General features: G+C 36.2%; 1 protein-coding gene across 2 annotated transcripts in view; it reads right to left on the bottom strand.

The window, feature by feature from the left end:
* Positions 1 to 24,713, bottom strand: part of LOC126101063 (xanthine dehydrogenase-like) — a 265,749-nt gene that overhangs the window by 86,456 nt on the left and 154,580 nt on the right. For both annotated transcript variants that reach the window (XM_049911738.1, XM_049911737.1), the window contains exons 10-15: positions 23,704 to 23,832; positions 11,725 to 11,892; positions 8,696 to 8,861; positions 5,113 to 5,228; positions 3,865 to 3,960; positions 3,548 to 3,758 (exon numbers count right to left, since the gene is read on the bottom strand). In XM_049911738.1, the coding sequence (XP_049767695.1) occupies positions 3,548 to 3,758; positions 3,865 to 3,960; positions 5,113 to 5,228; positions 8,696 to 8,861; positions 11,725 to 11,892; positions 23,704 to 23,832 (886 nt within the window). The remainder of the gene's footprint in view (positions 1 to 3,547; positions 3,759 to 3,864; positions 3,961 to 5,112; positions 5,229 to 8,695; positions 8,862 to 11,724; positions 11,893 to 23,703; positions 23,833 to 24,713) is intronic.

Below are 24,713 nucleotides of genomic sequence, written 5' to 3'. Positions count from 1 at the left end.
GAGAACACCATCCAAGTATGTAAAGCAGCCTGAGGCACCTAGTAGGATGTCATTGAGGAAATGCTGCCAGGTATGGGTGGCACTGCAAAGCCTAAATGGCATAAAGACACTATTGAATACATCGAAAGGCATGATTGTTGACATTTTTTTCCACATCTCCTAGGGCTACCATAATTTGCCTAAAAGCTATTTTGCTGTCTAATTTGCTGAACACAGTTGAACCCAATAGGTTTCCACTGCTTAATAAACATAAACGAGGCATGTAGTAGGCTGTAACATGATTAAATTAAATAAAAATCACATTACAGCCAACTACAGATCATGTTTACATTTATTAAACATCTGGAGGCTGTGGACACCCACAAATACAAAATTTTAGGGTTTTCACTGTAGCTGTGTAATAGTAGGACTGGATAACAGTCAAGAACTCTTCTAATGTTGAGCATGCAGAAGCCGCTGCATGGGTATCAAGTCTCTTTCTTCTGTGAATGAGGTGCAAGGTGGAAGTCCAGGGGCTTTTTGAGAGGTGTAACAACCCAGCAGCAATGGCTGCTTAGCCTTCAGCCTATGACTCCAGCATTTGACAGGTGGGAGATGGCAGGGGTTGCAGAAAACTGGGGACTGGTGTCATTGCATGTGGTGAAGTACACTGTGTCATACCTCACGGCAGGCACTGTAAGGGTGGGTGAAGACTGGAAATTTCGAGAGGAGGCTGACAAAGGGACAAGAATAGAATAATTGTCTAATGACAAAACTAGTGGTGGTGTGGGAGTCACAGGTATGGAGTGGAGGGAAGTGCTGTCAACGACACAGTGGTTCGCCACTTCAAGGAGACAACTGTAGTGGGTGAAGGGAGTCTGTAATGTTGGCTGAGGTCAATGGAACAGGTGTCAGAACAGTAAGCGGCAACTGGTGAAACATTTGCTGTTGTGAGAAATAGGGGAGAGGTGGAAAATGGCCAGCAGCAGGCAATAACCGGCAATGGTAGATGGAGGGGTCTGATCCAGTGTCCAGGAGGTAAAGTGTTGAGGAGAGAGGTGTATAATGATTGCACATAAACAGGCACTATGACACTGTGGAACAGCCAGGCTGCTGTAGGAGTTTGGGTTGCATGGGCAGTGTGGGTGATACATGGCAGTGTTGATGCTGAAGAGCTAGTGATACCTGCAGATGTCACTTGCGTCTGGGTCGAACTTGTTTGCTACTAGTTGGAGGGTGGGGGGCATGTCTGGACAGGTGAGCATGCTGGAGGCTACAGACAGGGTGAGGGGAGGATGCCACGTAATGCCAGGTGAGTACATGCCAGCCATGGACATCACCATGTGGTGTCAGGCACGGTGCGGATTTGAATTGGTGCATGCACACCAGAATGCTAGTGGGTTTGTTCATCTCCACAATCATGCAGTTCATGATCTGTGCCATGTCTGGGGGGGGCATTAGAGGCAGTAAAGGGTGAGGAAACTGACACTGGATGCAGGTGGGAACAGCTTTGTGGAAGGGGAAGATGACAGTGAGTTGTGGTGACACAGCGTGGGTGTCAAATGATTCAAACACCCTGCACCACAATGATGACTGGCACATTGACATTTATGTAGTTATGGGCAGCCAGTGCTGTATGGAAAACAGCAGGCAGGCACCCAAGCCAATCTGTGAGTATCAGATTATCTGTTATTGTCGTAGATTCAGTCAGATTGTGCATATGGTGTAGGAGCTCTCATGGTTGCATATTGGTGCATTCATGTGTTGGGAAATAATGACCATGTGCATTGGATCCCTCACAAGGTCAACCAGCCTACAGTCAGTCTTTGAGTGCATTGAATTTTCTTGATTTGAGTAGGATGGTGATGATGTTGTACACTTCTGCAGTGATTGTAGGATCCAGCCGTGAGAGCATCACAGCAAACTTTGTAGAGTTGTTAGTTACCAAAGAGCCTGAAAAACTTGCTTCTGCAGAGGCAAACACAGCCGGGGTCCTAAGAATTGAAGGCATCACATGGAACACAGTGTGAACTGGCCAGATGGGGGAAGTAAATGTGTGGGCAGTGACAATACTGTTTTGTGCAAAGCCCATACTGGCTGTGGAATGCAAAATTGCTGTTAGTCCTGTTATTTTGGAGTGCCATGGGAGGGGGAGTGTTCTGGCTGCAAGCCAGGCCCGAACACAAAGGAAGAGGTTGGCCAGCTTCAGACTCATTCTCAGTTTGGCCTACTAGGATGCTAAGTTCTTAAGGCATCTGTTGTGCAGTTCAAATGGCATCACCATTGTGGAAATGGAAATGCATTCCAGCAACTAATCTGCCTGAAATAAATGTTGCAATGGAATGGACAGGACAGAATGGCCTAGTGCATATATCACTTGCAACAAGTTACTACATATCACAGAAAAAGGTTATTCATTTAAAAGAAAGAATCTCACTGACAAAGTACAGTGATGTCTTTGGTGCTGTCAATAATAATTCACGTCTAACTTTGAACAAGTAAATGTTTGTTGCCACAAAGGGAGTGAAACGTAAATTGAAAAACCCTTCAGTTCTGAAATCAACAATGGCATGGAACAGCTAAGTCTCAATCTTTAATAATGCTCCAGACTACATGTGTCAGACAATGGCTTCTTGCAATGTCTATAGTAACTGATCTCTTTGCTTTCAGGATCAATGTAGTTAATTCACCTTAACACACAAAATACTAAAAATTGTTCACAGGAAAATATTGTCCAGTGGATCATGTGCATCAGATCACTCAGTTATTAATTATTCCTAGTCTGTAAACTTCTAATATCATCACGGTCCAGTGCATTCTTGGAGGGGTCTACTTAGTACGAGGATGCACATGTGACACCATGTCACCTCTTTGGCAGCTGATACAAGGTTTGGAATGCAATTTGCACCAATGGTTCAGGTCAGTGGACTCCAATAATTGGATGTTCAGTACATATAATTCTCAGTCCCTGGCAAGCTGTCTCTGTCTCCCCCCCCCCCCCCCCCTTTCTTGTGGCAAATGCTGTAATTTCTATCACATGAATAAACTTCTTTTATAGTCACTAACAAAATTTGGGAGAGCATGTCCTAGTGTGCATATTGATAGACATGTCTACAGGATGTGCCACTGAGAAGAATGCCATGTGGCTTTTTGGGAAAAACACCACATGTTGCAAAGAGGTGAGTTTGAGATATACTACTGCTCAATGTTACACAAGGTCTGTGATTCTCTGTGCGCTGGTTGTCATATTGTCTACTTGGTGCTAGCCTGACTGTCACAGCAGGCGGATGATATGTATGAAAATGGATTTACCTCATGCCATAATAGCAACAACTTCTGAATACAAACAAATGAAGCCAAGGAGAGAAGTGTGTAAAGAGATGGGAGAGAAATGTTGCTAGATTTTGTGATGTGTTACAGAAGGATGGCATGCAAATGTCATAGATTATTGCAAATCATATGAGGCAATTACTGACTTTGGGTGAAGTAATACTGCATGAAGTAGATGTTTAATTCTAAAGGCTGTCACATTGTTAAAAGAAAGATGCACATTTAATTAAATACTTACTTTCAGGATCAGTTGGCTTAGTCTCACCCATCACCATAACCCTGCTCTTTTCTCCAGATTTAAGCGCATCTCTTAAGTGAAGAATGGGTTTGTTAACAACATCATAATTTATTTTCACCAATTTGGCAGCTTCAACAGCAATATCATGTGACTCTGCCACAATCATTCCTACTGGTTGTCCATTGTACTTTACATTTCCAGAGCAAAATATCTATTAAGACAGAAAAAATATTTAATTAATATGTGACACAGAGAACTAATTGGTTTGTAACAGAAACTACTGCATGCTGTATTTCAATGATTTTTCTTTGCCTTACCTCCTCCTCAGTAAAACTGAAGAAAGATTTTGGGTAAAAGCTGTTCTTTCCTGGAATGTCTTTTGCATCATAATATGCCACCACCCCAGGAACAGCCTAGAGCGATTGCAGGAAAATCATATAAATGATATAGAATGAAAGCTTCAATTTTTGCATTTATACCTTTTAAGGGTAAAATAAGAAAAAGGCTTAGCATTGTGTTGGCAATGAAGTCATTAGTGCTAAAGCACAAGTTCAGATATGACTAGGATGAGGAAAGATACTGGCTATGGGGATCCTAATATTTCCTTAATAAATTTTGGGAAACAATAAAAAATTGAAATCTGCATGAATTAGGGATTTTGACCCCACAACAACCAAAAGCAAATTCAGTGTCTTTAGTGCTGTGTCACCATCTTATGTCCACAGCAGTTCTGTACAAATCACAATGCGCAGACTTTAAAATAATGTGGATGTCTATTTAAAATACATGTCACTATTGTACATGACAGATCTAAATAATGATGTACTTCGTTAGTCTAAATGTGTATCCCGTTTAATGAAATAGTCCAACTTTGCCTTTTTTGCATCCATGAAGATAGAGGACCAGTACAAACACATCATTACCAGCATTCATTTGTTAATTTTTAAACATTATGAGTACTTTGTGTGTGCTAGTCATATTTATAACAATTTTTCCACAAATTTCTGTAAGTCTTCAATGAATGCCAAGAGTCTAACTTTATTTGCCTGCAAAAAACATCTCAAGCTTGCCTGCTGACTTAATTGTCACAGACTGTTGCATCCTGGACAGGAAGAACGTCAAGGTACTAACTGCACTTAACATGACTCAACACCCACATACAGAAAATAATGACTATTACAAAATTGTTAGAAGGGTTTATTTGTAAATGCTTTTTACTTTCTGGAGCTCTTTAGTCATGATCTAGAAGTTGAAAACCAGTTCACAACAAAATATAAAATAAATATTGTCATACTTTAATGCTGTGTGTTCCAGTTTTTAATAGAAAACACTTATGTTCTGTACCATATTTTAACATAAGTAACTACAGTGAAAGAGATTGGGAGACTCCAGACACCAGCAAAACAGACACAGTTTTCGTTTATGAAAGCCATTGAAAAAGATTAATGAAAAGCTATAATCTTTTAGTGTTCTCTTGACTAGAATCAGTCTGGATGTAAGCTGTTCTATCTTTTTAAATTAATTTTTCCAAAACTTTTTGTACAATTCAGATCACTATTGCTTACCAAGGCATCACTGGGATCTGTATCTTTTATGTGACCATTTGCAATAGATGTAACAGCAAATGCACAGTACAATTCATCTGGTATGGTGAGCACATCATTTACATATTTTGCTTCTCCTGTAATGATAAAAATATCTTTAAATGACATACATATTTTTGTTTATGTCTTTTTTAATCTTACAAAGAAGGGAGTGGCACCTGCCCTGCCCCCTCCCTTCCAAGATGAAATACGTGTTTGGGATGTATGCCTACAATTTAGTTCTCAGTGATAACATCAAATTTACATCTTCTTATCGTGTTTTGCCCTGCTAGTTGTCTAGCTCTAATGGATCTCTTTCTTCAGTAGTCTGGAGGCATTGCACTACTGTCTGATGTATTACCAGAAATGGTACTGATATTCTCAATTATATAGTTTGGGTGAAACTGTTAAACATTACAGACACCCTCATCATTTATAACATATTCTTCATTAACATTATACCAAGGATAGCACAAATTGCTGGTTAAACGTGACATAAAATACAGGTTACATGGTATTACATATTCCAAGTTGACTGTACCAGTTCTGACATTCGTGTGTCATTACTAACCTCTGTGACACCAATTTGTAATACATACTTGTACCAGTACTGTCAAAATGGAACTAGTCTTGTATGACTACCAATATGGTTGTGTCTATTAATTCCAAGATACTGGAGACATAAGAACTAGTACTATCATCCTTCAGCATGCCATAATTTTTCTGTTTTGTTTGGCTGGTTGTCCTTAACCCCACTACGTCACTTCTACTGATGTTAACCCTGCAAAGTGTAACTCTCAATTGTCTGGATACTTTATCTGTTACCTCACAGTGGCTGCAGTTTTAGTCTTGTTCCATAACTATATAATAAAGTTCATAGCTATCATATTGCCAGCAGCATGTCACAGTGTATCTGAAGTGGGCATGTCATCCATTCACTGTATTTTATGGAATCCATCATGGGTACTCTTGAGATTTTGTGCAAGAAGACAAGGTATTCATTAATTAAATGAATCAGCTGTTAAAAACGGTATTAATAATTAATCATAAGTAGACAGCTACAAAATATTTCTTTACATTTAGACTTAATTGGAATTAGTAAAGTAATACTTTCAGAACCAATTGATTAGCCACATCTTAGTGACAACTCTTTGTGTAATCTTTTTACAAAATGTAGCTCTGCAATTTATGTCTGCCATTGCTCTAAAGAGAATCTGCCAGAGTAAACCTAATACATCAGTATTTGGTTGTTTATTGGCATGTGTATGAAAAGAACAGTAAGGAAGAAGTCTTAAAAATATAGACCAGTATCAATATACCCTCATGTAGAAACGTATTTTAAAATTTGATCCCATATTACCTTGATGCCTTCTTGATGAGATACATACTTCATGAGACACAATTACACCATAGCTCTACAAAAGAGCTAAACATTATGACCATAGCAGTTACACGTTTCTTTCATGTTTCTGCTGGGCCAGAAGGTGCAGACCTCTGTTATATGTTTTAGATCTGACAAAAGCTGTCAGATAGGTAAACCTTATAGCTTCCACAGTAAAGTGTGCAGATGAAACTTCAGCTTTATTCTGTGTCAGAAACTATAAGGAGTTGGAATCTTTTCTGACTAATAGATCATGGAAATAACTAAATACTCCAGTGATAAGGACCGAAAATGAAAAGTTAAAAGACACAATAAACACAATGCATTTTCTTCTTCTTCTACCTATTCATTTGAGATATTGGTGACTATCATGACTATAACTTCCAGCCATGTGTGACATGCATGTTCTTAAGTTTCCAAGCCAAGATGTTTTTTTCGTTCCTTGCCCTCTTACCAGAGTTTTTCCTTGAAGAGTTCTGTTTGCAAATAACTGAGATATTGCAGGTTCCTCCATTTCACTGTCTTTATGACTTCTTTCTCTTTCTTCATTCTGAGGAGAATGCCATTAGTAAAACTTCACAGAAGCTCTCCTGCTTAATCTAACTTAAACTAACTTACACTAAGGATAACACACACACCTGTGCCTGAGAGAGGACTCAAACCTCTGATGGGGGAAGCCGCACGGACTGTGACAAGGTGCCTCAGACAGCTTGGCTACCGCATGTGGCCCCTGCTATGAGATTATGAAGAATAAAGATCCCTCATGTTCTTAGGTGAGAAAGGAGCCTTCCACAACCAAGATTTTGAGAGAATGTCACAATACGCAATATGTGTAAAATTGAAAAGTAACCAGATCGACAATAAACAAAAATGAAATTATCGTATGAACAAGTTGCTGAATAAGGTATTCCATTTTCTTACAGCTGGATATGCTTCTACCATTATGCGTATAGAAATTTTAATCCTTTTTACCCATTCACTTTTATGAAGTGAACCAGTTAAAGTAGTGATGTGCTCAACTTCCAAATATATGCACTCAACTTCCAAATATATGCTTTTTATATAAGTATCACTTTGGAAATTAATCTGTCACCAGATACAGGATCTGGTGATATCATAAGCATTAAGTGAAACATAATTTTGTTAAATTTCAATGCTAATGAACATAATTATAAAAAAGTTATTCCTAGTTTGATTCTGTTGCCTTCTTTAGAGTTCAAAACTAGTCTTTTTAATATCACATTTTATGTCTCATTTCCGTAGCTACCTGGCTAATATTTTCATATCCAACTCCCTCTTCTATTCATCATATTCTATAAGTCTTTTACATTCTACTTTATTTCATTGTCTATGTAAATGCTTCTGACTCCTTTCTCTAGATTTTATTATGTTTTATTTCCATTTTCTCCCTCCACTGCTCTCTTTGAACTCAAACCTTATCATATTCTACATTGTTTTTTGGTTTTCTCTATTTTCATGTAACATGCACACCATGAATTCCTTCCAGATTTAGCTAACATATTTTATTTATAAACTGCTGGCATCCAGTTATTTTGTACTTAGATTTTGAATCTTAGTAGCTACATTTCACTCTTACATCTAACTCCTTTGTACATTTTAAATCTCTCTTCATCCATTATTTATGGAAACATTTGTTTTCCATTAGCCGCACTATCCTATTTTACTTTTTTCTTTCTGTCTGCATCTTACAAATAAGAAACAGCTAGTAAATTAAAAAGTCCAGTCGTCCAGTGTCTATTATCTCATTATTATTTCATTTGTGTGTCTGCCAGTATTATTCCACTAGGTGTGTTGTTGCCATATATCATCAATCACAATTAATGAGAACTTAGTGAGTGTTTTTAAAAAATATTTATCATTGCAATATTAGGACTTGCAGAGAGCTTCAAAAATATCAACTGAATTTTTCACAAACATCAGTTATGTTATAATATTATTGTATAATATTACTATTGAATGTTCCCCTCTGGTCCACTGTGTGATCAGAAACAGTCTATTCTAATATCATATTATTTTATCTTGATGTTTCCTACATTTAAATAAGTGATATAGCCCACTAAAGTTTCAGTGTTCTTTCTTTTTTCCCTCAAAACAATCATCACATTGCTCTTGTTTATTTTGATACAGGCTGTGAAACATTTTCAAATACATCTGAGCACTTACCAGAACATTGAGACAGAGCTTCAAGTTTTGATACTGGTTTTCCTAATGGCCACAATTCCTTCTTTGTGTCATATTCCTGTTTTCCAGAAGAAAGTGGCCTCTTTAACATTTCACCCCCACTTCTCAGGTTTGGTTTCAAGCTCTCAGGGAACATGCTCAGCACAAACTGGATTGATTAAAATAGACTGTGGTTAGTGACTAAATGATTGCTAATGTCAATACATAAGAAATATAACCTTATTCTACAAAAACTGCACCTGAAAGAGTACAACAGAGGTAGGAACAGATGCAACCCATGAACTTCAATTTATATTAAAAGAAATTAAGTGCCTGAAATTTAATTAATATTAAGAAATTCGAAGAAAGTACAAACTGATTAGAAGGGATGTGATAACCAGCTGGGAAATAACTTTTTCATTGAGTATATTAATCTAAAATAACTCTTTAATATTTGTTGGGATAATATAAATCTAAACTCATTAAAAAAGCAAATAGCATAGACTACTTTTTATAGTAATGTCATATAAAGATAAGTTAATCACTTTTATTAAGCTGACTGCTGAGAGAAACATGGACAAAAAGCAATTAAACTCTAATTTTGACACAAGGTCATCAGTAATAGAAAGTAAAGATATGGAAGAAAAGTAACTACTCTGCAGTTACATAAAATAAGCCATGGAGGACCTCCATTCACAGAAGACATCACATAACACAATAAAATGGAAAGTATCAATAAAATCAACAAAAGGCAAACATGAAAACCAGACACTAGAGAGAGAAGAGAAGGCAGCTGCAATGAGACAAAGATTGGAGCAGAAATACTGGATGTTGAATGCCATAGAGAGGCAAAATGGGCAGCTGTGGACAAAAATGAAAGAAGAATCAAGTAATGGAAAAGCAGCCAAATGAAAGAAAACATATTAGGGAAAGTCCTGGAGATCTAAAATCGAATGAACAAATGTGACAAAGTAGAATGATAATTATATAAAAAAGAAGTAGCATCAAGTGTCATCATGGCAGTAGTGATAGGGAGCCAGAGAAGATGCTGAAGAAGACTGGTGAGAACATAAGTGACAGAGTTGGATTAAAGCTAACAGAATCAAATATATGGTATTGAGCACATTCACAGTTGACAAATTCTAAAGTACTAACTGTGTCTGAAGATAGCAAAGACACATTTTATATTTTTCAGATTGCCTGATAGTTTGTTGCATAACATGCACCCAGCTTTAGTGCAATTTTTATCATACACTTTTAGTCAGGTTCTGTTGATGTGATGATCATTTTTGACACTAGTGCTGTAATTGTGCAGTTCTCGTTGAGCATCAGTGTACAGTTTATTTTGAGATACTGGTACATGATTGGTTCATATTGTCAGAAAAGTATAAAGTTGACTACCACAGTGTCATTTATAAGTGATATATTCACAGGATATGACCCTATTCAGTAACAAAACAAATTACAATGTTTTTTTTATATAAAAATCAGGGGCATTTCAAAATATCATGGCAATTACTGTGAGCCTTTTGTTATAACATTTACTCCAAAAGGAAAAATCAAGAAAATAAAAAAAAACTGTGAGCCTTTTGTTATAACATTTACTCCAAAAGGAAAAATCAAGAAAATAAAAAAAAAGTTACTGTTTGGACCTCCTGGAAGTAAATTTCTGCATGTAGTAAATTACAGTGGACTCATTTAAGTGGGTTCATAAGAAAAACAGGTTGTAAATTATTCAGTAACAGAACAAGTTACAAAAGGTTTTTATGAAAATCAAGGGTGTTTCAAAATATCATGGAATAGATGTTGTAGTCAGCTCACAAACATTTTTCCTTTTATCATAATGCATTTGAGACAGACTTCAGATTTCTGAAAAATAACCTGAATGCTCTGGTACAAAATTCATCAAGGATTTATACAAAACCTCAAAACTGAGATGTTCCCTGCATCCCTAAAAATGTTTTTAATAGAGGAAGAAGTTTACAGTGTGACTGAGTACTTGAGCATACAGTGAGAAAAAGTACATACTATAATTAATAAATATTATGTATAGTATTAAGGGAAACTATAATTACAAATCAATGTAGGGAACTAAACTAGAATTAAAACCACTCATGTACAGTAAAAGATACACAAAAATGTATTTTTATATCTTGTGTAAATCATTTAGCAATATGAATGTCCTGTGGAAGCTATTGTATGTTTTTACTGTGGAACCTGTAATAAGTATATTGTCTAGATGTAATAAAAATGATGTGACCTATAAGTACAACCTATAAAAAAGATAATCTACAGTGTCAATAAAAACCACAATCATAGTGTACATACACTGAGGGGACTGTCAAAATTTTAAAATCTTTGAATTTAATACATCTTATTACAATTCTCACTTAAGCACTCTGTCTTCCCTTCTTTGAACTCCAAATTGATTTCATAAATGATAGACATATACCTCATAACATTTTCATATCTTGTATACATTTTCAATCATAAAGTGATACAATATATCTCCTTTACCATTACTGTTCTTGTGTTTTTAGTGAACCATCTAGCTTCAATTATCTTTTTCTACATTTGTGTACAATAATTTTTGTATAAATGCTCTCATTAGCAGAAAGGTGAAACTGCTCATAAGATACCTATGTTCTTTATTTGTTAAATCAGTATTTCCTTTTGCAAATCAAATAAGTCAGTTACTCTGATTAGTATTTGAAATACTAGCTGATAATGTGAATATGTAAACAAAAATGAATAAAATAATTACAATATAAATGTTACCAAATAAAGATGTTTCGGTTGAATTTTGTATAATTTTAGATGAGTTCTTTTATCAAAAGTTACTTCCATGTATCATTTTGAGCTACTGTTTATACTATAAGAAAGCGATTAATTGATTCAAAAAATGAGAATGTATTATAAAAATACCATTTTACAAAATTTAATATAAAACAAGTACAAAAAGTGTCAAGGAGACACTGAGTTACTGTCTCACATTGGCTACAGGTCAAGACAAAATTATTTATATGGCATACCTTGTAGAATAAAGCTAGTGCCAAACCTTTTCGGTATTCAGGAGAGGCTTCAGGTGGCATTTTTTTGGGCTGTATTTCAGAATCCAGAATTCTGAGAGCCTTTTGAAGTGTGTTCATTTCATATATATTTTTGTCTTCTAGATACTTTTCTAACTCTGTAGCATGTATCTGTGGATATAGAATTATGGGTTTTAATATCTATAAGTAAGAAAAATACTTTGCCAATATTAACAGTAGACTACCATTAATGTTGAAGCTCAAGTACAGTATTCTCTGAATATACCATGAGCTGAAGAACACATATAGTTATGAATTTCCTTGCTCATTCTTAAACAGTTTTCATACAGAATAGATAAACATGTAATAATTAGGCAGTGAAGAAATAACAAATAAGCTAATACAAACATCTTCAATACAATCGATGATGATTGGTAAGTGACAATGAGAAGTCTATTAATAGGGGCCAATTTTTCGTGTGCCTCCCTGTACCACTGAAATAATACTGTAGGAGTTATCATATTCTCTTTACAAAATGTGACACCATACACTCAATTATGAAGTGCGGGCTTCATTCGGTTGTAAGTCAGTCCCTTGGATCAAAAAAATACAGAAAATGGCCACCACTCATGTATGTCATGCCGATGTCCTCTGCATGTGTAATGACAAAAAAATCTTGCCTGTTTACAAGTATTTCTTCTGCTGTTTATTGAAAGAGTGAAGTAAGTTGATACAACATTTTGTTACCTGAAAATATGTATTTATTACATACTACATAATTTTTATGCAATTTACATAATTATAAAGTACATTTTAATTACCGTTCATGGACACTGAATAGAATACAAAAAGAACGAGAAGTTCTAAGTTCAAAAAAGGTTTGAAACAGATCTAGAATGGGCATGTGAAGCAAGCAAAATGAACAACAACTCGATACTGAACTATGAGCTGTCGGCAGTGGAACTGTGATGAGTTCCGCCACAAAGAAGGACAAGTCCGGCCGAGCAAGACCGAGACCGAGACTGGCAGGAACAGGACCAAGGCTGGAACAATACCGGGCGGTGTGCCATTTGGGAACATGACCGACCGTTTCCCATTCCTGGGAACTATAAGTAGAAAGCTGTGACTGACACTGAGACAGACAGGAATAGGTCTGAAGCTGGAATGAAACTGGCCAATGTAGCGCTGTGGGAACGAGACCGACCGTTTCCCATTCCCGGGAACTATAAGTAGAAAGCTGCAACTGAAGTGAACTATGAAAGACCATTCCTTAGAATTCGTTCCTAACTCATCCTGTTCATCTTGGTGAACCATTCCTTTGGACCCATTAGTTCTTGAACGACCCATCTCTACAAGGAACTTTACAATAGAGATATAAGGCTGCTTCTCACAGTGACTTCAAGGATCCATGATACACAGCTACTGTAATTGTTCTCCACAATACAGGAATTTAAGAGATTACATATGAATATAAAACTTACGCTGTGCTGAAACTGGAAAGTATATAAGCACAAGTGTCTTAGAGCATGAACAAAATATGAGAGTGGACAGTCATGTTTAAATGGCATCAGAGGAACACCTCCTGGGCTGTGAGCAGCCCATAACGTTTCAGGAGATGAGCATTTGCTGTGCCACTACCAGACACAGTACCAGAGTGTATCATACAACAGGCTGTTTCAGTGTGGCACCGCAAACAGTAAAGTCAGTCCCTTCCTAGAAGGTGCCAAGAACTACTTTATACAACTTATACATGAGATTCAAATAGTCCTTTATTCTGCCAGTAGTTATTTTTTTGCATCACAAAGAGTGCTGAAACCCAGCCCTATTTGATGCATCTGCCAAACAGGTCACAGCTGCATATTTATATGTTGATCACCAGATTTAACTGACCACATGGCAACACGAAGCCCAGTTACTGTTCGAGATTCAGTTCCAGTTGGCTACAGTAACTGGATAGTTCTCACCTGCAATCATCAGTTGCCAACCAGTTCCAGTTACTAGACAGTTGATGTCAACTGTTGAAGATTAGGGAAGGTGGTAGTCCTAGAATTTATTTATTGGTAGGTTGAACTTTTGAACTGTTGGATATTGACTCCTTAGACATTTGATAGATTCTAAAGTTGACTTTGATGAATGAAATTATGTACACTGTATTGTTAGGAACACAGATTATCAAACACTGTATATTCAGCAATAAAGTTGCAAAACAGCAAAGACGAAAATCCAACAAACTACTGTACAAGGCTTCAGTAAAGGATGAGACATCTTTGTTCCCAATATCCCCATGTTTTCCAGATGTAAATTTGTGAACTCTTAAAGTCCCAGAGCCTGGCAATACCAATTATGCTTAACCTTTGACAGTGCCTTCATAAAAAAATCGGCTTGCTTTTTGCTAGTACTGACTGTCTTGACACTGAACTTTTCTGCATTATTTAGGTCACAAATATTGTGGTGCCTCATGTCAATGTGTTAATGTTTGAGCACAATGCACACTGTTGTGATTCAGTGCAAAGGGCATCTCTATTATCAAAGTACACAATTGTTGATCTTTCTCTATGTATAATACACAATTCATGGAGAATTTCTTGATAGGCATGTACTCAGCTTCAGTAGTCAATAGAACAACTATTTGGTGCCATCTAGAATTGCAGAAACTGCTGCCCAATTAACTTGAACATGAAGCCAGTTGTTGAATGCCATTGATTGAGATCTGATGCAGAATTGGCATCCCAGAGGCCTCCATTTTTGATTGTTCGACTTTTTCAGAACGTTAATTCTAAAAGGAATGTGCCTTTGGTGTATCTCATAATTTGTTTGACTGCTTTTGCTTTGATTTTTTGACAACTGGAGTTATTTACTTACAACTCTAGCAACACGTACAATGTGCCTTGAGCCAAATATAGGAATAATAAGGAATGCAATGCAATGCAAGTCCTCCTTCATATGTCAGTTTTTCTTCAGATACTTGCAGCTTCAAACCAGGTTCAAGTGGATGTGCAACTGGACTGATCTCTTGATTCCTGTTTCATTTTGTTGTCATGCCAAGACACCTATTGCATTCACCAAGATCTCCCATCTGAAATTGATTCATTAATTCTGTCTTCATTTCTTCCTTCCAGTTATTATTTCTATTTAAGATGATGGTTATGTCACCTACAGAAATTGCTAGAATGAGTATACTATGCTTCTCAGTTCTATAGTAAATTCAGGGACCATATTCTGATTTTCTCAGTTCATTTTAAATAATGTTGCATCGGATTTCTGACACCAAATACATTACACTACTATGCTTCCCAGTTCTATAGTAAATTCAGGGACCATATTCTGATTTTCTCAGTTCATTTTAAATAATGTTGCATCGGATTTCTGACACCAAATACATTACACTACTATGCTTCCCAGTTCTATAGTAAATTCAGGGACCATATTCTGATTTTCTCAGCTTCATTTTAAATAATGTTGCATCTGATTTCTGATACCAAATACATTACACCTGTTGTAGACCACATTGTCTTCTTCACCTTGCAAACCTTCGTCTCCTCCCTCTTCTTCATGTACCCTTCAAGTTGATGGATGTAAACTGCTTCATCAGTATCACTATATAGGACTGCAGTTTGAACATCCATGTGTTTGAGGTGAATAGTAAACTCAGTTGTTCCAGCCAACATGGTATGAAGTGAACAATGACAAACTACCGGCAAGGATGTTCCACAAAGTCCACCCCTGGTATCTGGAAATAAACTTCTGTGACAAAATGAGTTTTGTAACATTCAATTTGACCACCTGACATTTCTGATTTTGAATACCCATCTCAAATTGACTGTCTTCCTGTTTGGTAGTAAATCAGTCAAACTCCAAGTCTCGATTCCAAGCAATAACTTACATTCATCACATAAAACTTGCTTCCACTTTTTACAATCATCATGACTCATTGTTTCTATACATGGATTTGGCTCAGAAACATCAGCATTGCGACCAAAATCACCATTCAAATATTTAGAATTCAGTTTTTCTCTCATGTGATGATTTTTCACTTTCTGGCTGCACACATGATCAGTGTGCCTACCTGCTCAGTCACTTTGTGCCAGTTCAAGATAAATTGTATTTCTGACAACATAGCGGGTTATGATGGTTCTGCTTCTTCTTCAGTAAGTTATGTGCTGTCATTGGCTGTACATTGCTCACGCCATTATCACCAGTCTGATTACTGTTCAATATAGTGTTTCCTCAGGTGTTCTTTGAATTTTCAATAAATTTTACATCAGGAGTCTTTGGTGAATTTGGTTCAGTCAGAAGGTATTACATTCAACAAAACAAATTCCTTGGATTTGCATTCTAACTTCGTTTGTTTTTCTTTCGGTACATGTATAAATGCTCAACACCCAGGGCCATTAATGATTGAGATTTATCTGAAAACAGCTCCATAATTCTTCAGGAGTTAAATTTCAATCAGCTTTTATTGGAGACTGATTCTTCACACAAATTACTGTGTTAATGGCTTCAGTCCAAAGCTGTATCGTTAGTCCTGCATCTGCTAGCACTGATCTTTCTTTTTCAGTGATTACTCATTTCAAGCATTCCACAACTCTATTTTATTCTGGTGTGTAAGAAATTGTCCTTTCAAATCAGATTCCCTCCCCCTTTTAGAATGACTTCAAACATTGTTCAACAAGCTCTTTTCCATTATCTGTTCAAAGTATTTTAATTTTTTGACTAGGTTCATTTTCTGCTCAACATTTGAACTCAATGAAAGTATCATAAACTTCTTTTGTTGATTGTAGCATGTAACCAAAGGACTCTCTTGACATACAATCTGTAAAAGTGAAAAGAACAAACTCCTCTCCACTGAGTCATGCTCATTCATCCAGAAACTTCAGAATCCACCATGTCATGTAGATATTTTGCACTTCTACTTGTTTCAGGGAAATGTTGTTGAGACTGTTTTCCTTTTATGTTAGAGATACACGGGCCTAAATTGATTTTTGTCCAGTTCAGTACATCAGAAAACTTTTTCTTAGGTAAGTCATGTTTGCATAGTTCAAATATCCCAAGATTCAATGTCCCAATTTATAACTGTTGACTTCTACAGCATTTGCATAGTCACAAAGTTCAGCTAATCAATACATGCCACTTATTGATTGATTGACTGATTTATTAAATCCAGTTTCATCTACAGCTGCACAATGTGCAAGAGATATTTGGATTTTTATGTTAATATTAAGAGTTTTACATATAATATACCTTTGTACTTAACAACACACATTAATATATCAGTTAACGATGAATACTTAAATAAATGTTGTTACGCTATATACAGAGAGATGAAATACAAATGTTCTTCTGAATGAGACTACATTAGGTTAACAAAGAAAAATTTAGTTCTGTAGGTATTCATTTACTGTATAAAAGCAATGATCAACCAAGTATGACTTCAATTTACATTTGAAGTGACCAATGTTTTGTATGTGTTTAATGGTATCTGGTAAGGCACTGTATAGTTTGATACTAGGATGGATAAGGCTGTTTTGAAATGACTTTGTGTTGGCACTTCGAACATGTACATCCAGTTTTTGTCTTGCATCTTACATCTACATCTACATCTACATTTATACTCCGCAAGCCACCCAACGGTGTGTGGTGGAGGGCACTTTACGTGCCACTGTCATTACCTCCCTTTCCTGTTCCAGTCGCGTATGGTTCACGGGAAGAACGACTGTCTTAAAGCCTCCGTGCGTGGTAATCTCTCTAATTTTACATTCGTGATCTCCTCGGGAGGTATAAGTAGGGGGAAGCAATATATTCGATACCTCATCCAGAAACGCACCCTCTCGAAACCTGGCGAGCAAGCTACACCGCGATGCAGAGCGCCTCTCTTGCAGAGTCTGCCACTTGAGTTTGTTAAACATCTCCGTAACTCTATCACGCTTACCAAATAACCCTGTGACGAAACGCGCCGCTCTTCTTTGGATCTTCTCTATCTCCTCCGCCAACCCGACCTGGTACGGATCCCACACTGATGAGCAATACTCAAGTATAGGTCGAACGAGTGTTTTGTAAGCCACCTCCTTTGTTGATGGACTACATTTTCTAAGGACTCTCCCAATGAATCTCAACCTGGTACCCGCCTTACCAACAATTAATTTTATATGATCATTCCACTTCAAATCGTTCCGCACGCATACTCCCAGATATTTTACAGAAGTAACTGCTACCAGTGTTTGTTCCGCTATCATATAATCATACAATAAAGGATCCTTCTTTCTATGTATTCGCAGTACATTACATTTGTCTATGTTAAGGGTCAGTTGCCACTCCCTGCACCAAGTACCTATCCGCTGCAGATCTTCCTGCATTTCGCTACAATTTTCTAATGCTGCAACTGAGCCAATTGTTAGCTGTTACCCTAATGCCAAGATTTTCTAGCTTGTGTAGCAATTTGTCATGATTTATGGTGTCAAATGCCTTTGACAAATCTAAAAATATGCCCATGGTAAGTTTTTTGTTGTCTAATGCTATCAGTGCCTCTAATAGAAAGGAGTGAACTGCTGATTCGGTTGAACTGTTTGCTCTAAATCTGACCGAATGCCATTATTCTCTAAGAAGTCTGTTAGCCTCTTATTGAAAAGCCTTTCTAATAGTTTTGGGAAAACAGACAGCAGTGCCAGTGGTCTGTACTTAGAAATATCATCTTTGTTTCCTTTCTTGTATAATGGCTTTACTTAGCTGTGTATTGTGTGATTTTGAGTGATGAGTGGTCTTTTTGTATGTGTTTTGCTTTAAATACATTATATTTTCAAGTACATATATGCAATGAAGTGGCAGGAAAATCCTTTTTTGAAAAACATAATACCAGAGGTGAGACTGTACAACTGCATAATATACACACTGAAGGGTGTTGTAGCTGGTACAATTTTTGTTCGTTTGTGCAATATCTGCTTTCCATATCAAGTTGTCTTGTAGATGAAATCCAAGAAATTTGGTACAGGCTGTTTTGGCAATTGTCCGTCCTTATAGCTCTAGATTGGGTTATATCAGATTTTCTGTTTGTGCTGTGTGTATATCCATAGCTACAGTTTTTTCAGTGTTTATTGTTAAATCATTGTCATCAAAGTAACATGTTAGCCTGTCAGTGGCTTCTTTTATGTTTTTTACAAGAGTTTCTTCTGAGTTTCCTGTAATTAGAACACTCGTATCATCAGCAAATTGAAATATTTTACTGCTGTCATTGCTTATGTTTACGTCATTGACATAGAGTAAGAACAGAACAGGACCCATTACTGATTCTTGTGGCACACCATATTTAACAGTCAGTAGCTTGGAATTATATTTCCTAATGACATTGTCCCTTTCTTGATCTATTTATACATTTTGTTCCCTGTTCTTAAGATAAGAGCTGAGCCAATTGTTAGCTGTTACCCTAATGCCACGATTTTCTAGCTTGTGTAGCAATTTGTCATGATTTATGGTGTCAAATGCCTTTGACAAATCTAAAAATACGCCCATGGTAAGTTTTTTGTTGTCTAACGCTATCAGTGCCTCTAATAGAATGGAGTGAACTGCTGATTCGGTTGAACTGTTTGCTCTAAATCTGACAGAATGCCATTATTCTCTAAGAAGTCTGTTAGCCTCTTATTGAAAAGCCTTTCTAATAGTTTTGGGAAAACAGACAGCAGTGCCAGTGGTCTGTACTTAGAAATATCATCTTTGTTTCCTTTCTTGTATAATGGCTTTACTTTTGCTATTTTCAAACATGAAGGAAAAATTCCTTAGCAAAAGATAGGTTACATAGGTGGGTTAAGGGCTCAGTAATCAAGTCCCCACACTTCTTTATAATGAAATCAGGTATATCATCTACACCTGCAGAGTGTTTCATTTTGAGACTTTTTATTGTAACCTGTACTTCTTCTACATTTGTTGGGTACGGAAACACTAATCTGCTTGAGAGTTTTTTTCCCTGTTTTCTATTAGAAGCCTGTTTTAGTAGTTTCTCTTTTATATTTATAAAATAGTTATTAAACATATTAGCTACTTCCTGTGGGTTATTAATATTTTCCAAGACAGCCTTTAATACTGTATTATTAACTCTGTTTTTGTAAGATTTGGTTTCTTTTTTTTTACAACTTGCCAGGTTGCTTTGGTTCTGTTTGAAGCATCTTCTATGTATTTGTCATTGTCTCATTTCTTTGCCTCCTTTATTATTTTATTTCAGATAGATTTACATTTTTTTAAAGTAACTATCAAACTCCTGAGTTGTGTTGTAGCTTCTTGCAATATTGTGAAGGTACCATTTTCTAGCACAAGATTTCCTTATACCACTGGTAATCCACTTGTTGCTTTTAGTGGTTTGGGTTGTTTTGACTTTCAATGGAAAAGCAAGATCAAAATAATATTCGAAAATATTCGTGAATGTCTGAAACTTATCAGAAATATTATCAGTATTATACACTAGCTCCCATGATTCTTGTTGGAGATAAATCTGGAATGTTTGTACTGCAGTATTATTGAAAGTTCTGCCAATGTGTGTAGCCTTCCTCATATAATTATAGGATGGATTAGTGTTTACACAAAAGCTTATAGCCTGTGCATGATGGTCTGCCAGTCCAGCTTTAATTACAACTGATTTATATTTTGTTTTGGAGCTAATTATTATTTGGTCTATAGTAGTACTAAAATGATTCATTTCACATGCAGGCGAGTGGATTGTAATCTCCAAATTATTGGCTGTTAATATGTTCATCAGCTCAGATTTTGAATTGCTTCACTCATTACAAGTCTACATTTAGGTCTTCACATATAAGAACTGTTTTTCAATTTGTCACTACTTTATTTAGTATAGTATCAAGCTGAGTGTTGAATTTTTTTAGGTGGGTATATGGAGATCAACAAATTACAATCTACATATTACAATTAACTTGAATGCTGGAATTTCTATGCCTGATATTTCCAAATCTTTCTTAGTGTTTAATGATTCAAAATTGTCTAAGTAACTGAATTTGATATCTTTCTTTATGTATATGCAATTCCCTCCATGTTTTAACCGATTTCTACAAGTTTGTGCTGCTAATACATAATCTGTTATTTTCACTGTCTTTAATTCATTTTCTTTCAGCCAGTGTTCAGTTAAGCAAAGTATATTAACATATCTGAGTTCACTTGATAGCAAGATTTTGAGCTCTCTTACTTTATTTCTAAGTGACTGTATATTCTGATGAAGAGGAGTGACTTGGCAAGAATTTAGGTTTGTTCTGATTGTACTTGGTTGACCACTTACCTTTATTCCTGAATTTAAATTATGTGGGAAATCTTCATTCTCATCTTACTTGAGTTGCAGTTAGTACTGGTGTTCCAGAGATGGTTCCACCACTTTACAGTATATGCCACACTGTGCATTATAAAATACATCATCAAACTACATGCACAGTCCATATGTTATTGTTTGATAAAGTGACAGCAGGTTGTATCCAAGGCATGGAACATACATGACATCATTCATGGTTATCTACTTACTGTTGTCATCACTGGTAACTTTGAAATAAATGTGACCATCTGCAATTGCTCCAAGATTCCTGTTATCTGCTGCATAAACTTTTAGAGCTGTGATCAACTGGAGACTGTTGAATGAATCTGTTTTATTCGTCATGTAGCATGTACATCTGGAATCTACATACCAGCCTTCACCGTGGTGCAAAGATGCAGTTAGAGTGATCAATGCATTTTTGTTTTCAATTTTCACATTATTCACAGCATTTGAAGATTTATTTGGTTTCTTCTTAATTCTATACTTACTCATATTATGACCAAGTTTCTGACATTTATAACATTTCCATGAGTTGGAATTTCAAACATCACAATAGATGTTTGACTTCTGGCATTTACTGCTCTGCTTACTAGCTGCCAGCACCAAATCTGTAATCTTATTTGTGAAACCAAATTCACAATTCATATATTCTTGAATTAATCACAGACTCACTAGACTCACTAAATCATTTGTAATATTGATACCTGAATTATCAATTGCCATAATTAAGGGTTGGAAATATGCTGGAAGTTCACTTACCATACTTGCAGCTCCATTTTCCTACCAACACTTAGAATTTGTTGAGCAAGTGACAGTTTTTGACAAATACTTTTCCATATTTTTCTCAGAAGTCAATCATACATTCATCAAGCATTGCAGCAGCAAAGTATAACTAGGTAAACTATTGCCTTTGAATGCAGGTAATAAATTTTGCCATGCATCTTTAGCAGGAGTGCTCCATGGGGTTTTCTATATACAGATGAATTTATAGTTAAACATATTTTGCATAGTGCTTTTTGAACATTCTTTGGATCTTTGTCAGTGTCAGAAACTGTTTCCCACAGACTCTCATGTTTTGGTTACATTTCCATTGCAAATTTCCTGTCACTTTAGTTAGCGATGCCAGTTAACTTTCCAGGATAAAACAGCAATTGCCCACCCAAAGGCATCTACAATACATTCAGCTAGTTCAACAAATAAATCTTGAAAACTTCTTAAGAAAAATATGACAGAATCACATTGAATATATGTGAAATATGGTAACTTCATGAGTAAAAATCATAACAACCATCACAACAATTGATGCCATGCAGATATTTGTGATCTACTTTTATCAGTTTCTGAACAGATGATCCTTTTCGAACATGGAAGCTTCACTAATCTCTTCCTGTGTCCATGACATATTGGATACTGACTCCAATTACTCCTTCACTAGATTATAGAGCAGGTTATCAAGCACTATTTATTCAGCAGTATATTCACAAAACTGACAAAAAATGAAAAAAAAAAAAACAAACAGCAAACTACTACACAAGGCTTCAATAAAGGATAAAACACCTTTTTTACCAGTATAAACATTTTCATTGTGTTCCAAACTGAGCTGCAATTAGATTTGTTAGTCACGTGTACTGTGTTATGTTAAATTAGGTTCAGAACTTTACATCAGTGCCACACCTTCTCAAAAAGCAAAAGATGAGTATACATAAAATAAGAGAAAGGCACCCATACACCTCTAGCAGTTTGATGTACGGAGCACAGTAATATGGCAACACTCTTAGTTAAGGGAGTGTGCAGTTTGGTGTCTGTGTTTGTGAATATGCATGCTATTGCTGTAAAATGTGCTAGTGTTCAAAAGCTAGTGTGAATGCTGTTTTCTGGTCTGTGTTACTGTGCCCCAATCATCAATCCAATATAGACGAATGGTTGCGTTTCCCTTATATTACATATTGTTCCATCCAGGAATTTCCATTATTGTTATTCAAAAACTGAGTGTATTTAGATGTACATTATTTTAGTAAATAAAGTTCACTGTTTATCATGTGTTGCCACAGTTATTCTGTTTTTGATATATTTCCCTGTGACTTGACCATGGTAAGTTGTAAGTACATCACTTTCCTATAGTTACAGAATTCTGTAGCTTGGGGTTTGCTTCCTGCTACCATTATGTTGGGTGCCTAAATTATTGTTGAAAACAACATCACACCTGTCATGTAGCACCACATACAATAGTTAAAATTAAGTGAAGCTACAAAAACAAAGTGTCTGCATCCTGGATACCACTGATACCTGTTGAACTAAATTCTTGTGTGCCTTTGATAGCAAGTCCATGAGACAAGGGTGCAGCTACACAAATATACAATTTGACGACAACTAGTTTATTTTGCTGACAAATGCAGACAGGAAAACACCGTCACTGTTAATAACACACTAATTGACGACTGACTGTCAGTCAAAGATATTAATGTAGTGCAGGCTATAGTGTTCCATAGGACCTTTCCTCCCTCCACCTCTTGTGATTCTGATAATATCATGACATCTTGAACAATGATACTGGTTGTCATATGATACCATACATAAAGTACTAATCTATAGTGTCATCACTTTCAAGATCTCACACATAAATCTATCAAAATATGGCCTCTGAAGTATATTAAGCATACTAATAATTTTCCATTATCACCTACCAGATCATGACTGATTCCACCAAACACAATTCTTGGTTTTGAAATCACTTTTCCCACATTCTTCATGTCCAATTTGAATAGAAACCCAGCATTTACATAGGCATGAGCATTTTGTGCTCTTGGCATGATCTGAAATAAACAATGTTGCTGCTAATAATATAGTAATTTTGAGGTTATTAATAATAAGCAAAAATGACATGCAAAGATTGTAATCAAAACAATAAATGTTTTGCAAGTAAAAACACAAAATTAGCTATGTATTGACCAAACTGTTTATGGCTTCCATAAGAAGATAACATTTTTAGCACCCAAATAGGAAATGGTTGTGCTTTGCACTTGTGATATAGTGGCCCATGAACTTGTACCTCATCCTACCAACCCCTCCCCACCTCCTAATCATTCTCCTCTCTTATTCCAGTTTACACATACAAACCTCACCTAATCAATCTCATCTGCTATCCCCCGTCTATATATACACCTGCCTACTGACCTGCAAGCCACCTTATAATCTTTTTATTTATTTTTGTCTTTCATCTAATAGTGTTTTCATGTCAATTTCCATTCATTTTCACCTTTCACTACCTGCAGCTCCCTTAGTTTTCATCTTGTTTCCCCATATTTCATCTGTTACATCCTTTTTGTGGTTTTTATGTTGTATTTTGGCATATTTTTGTGGACTTATTGCATGTATTTCTACGTTATTTAGGTATATTTTCCTGCTCCATGGATCCTTCCTTCTCTCATATGCGCCAAAGTTTCCTTATCCCTAGCCAAAACTTAGTCACACATACTGTTCCTGCATTGTTGCTTGGCTCATGGAATTCCCCCAAATGGCCTTACCATCAAATTACCCAACTTTGGCTACAGTCATCCTTCCACAATGCCCTCCATCCTTTCGTATCCTGCCAGTCCTTAACCCTCACCTACATAATCCTGGAAAAGCATGTAAATCAGGTGCTAATCTCCTTGCAATACTTCCTCTCTATCCATAAAATTCTCACACCCCAAAT

This window comes from Schistocerca cancellata, chromosome 9 (assembly GCF_023864275.1).
Source record: "Schistocerca cancellata isolate TAMUIC-IGC-003103 chromosome 9, iqSchCanc2.1, whole genome shotgun sequence".
NCBI classification, from domain to species: domain Eukaryota; kingdom Metazoa; phylum Arthropoda; class Insecta; order Orthoptera; family Acrididae; genus Schistocerca; species Schistocerca cancellata.
Note: the sequence above shows the minus strand (reverse complement) of the source record. Positions and strands in the feature narration are given on the sequence as shown.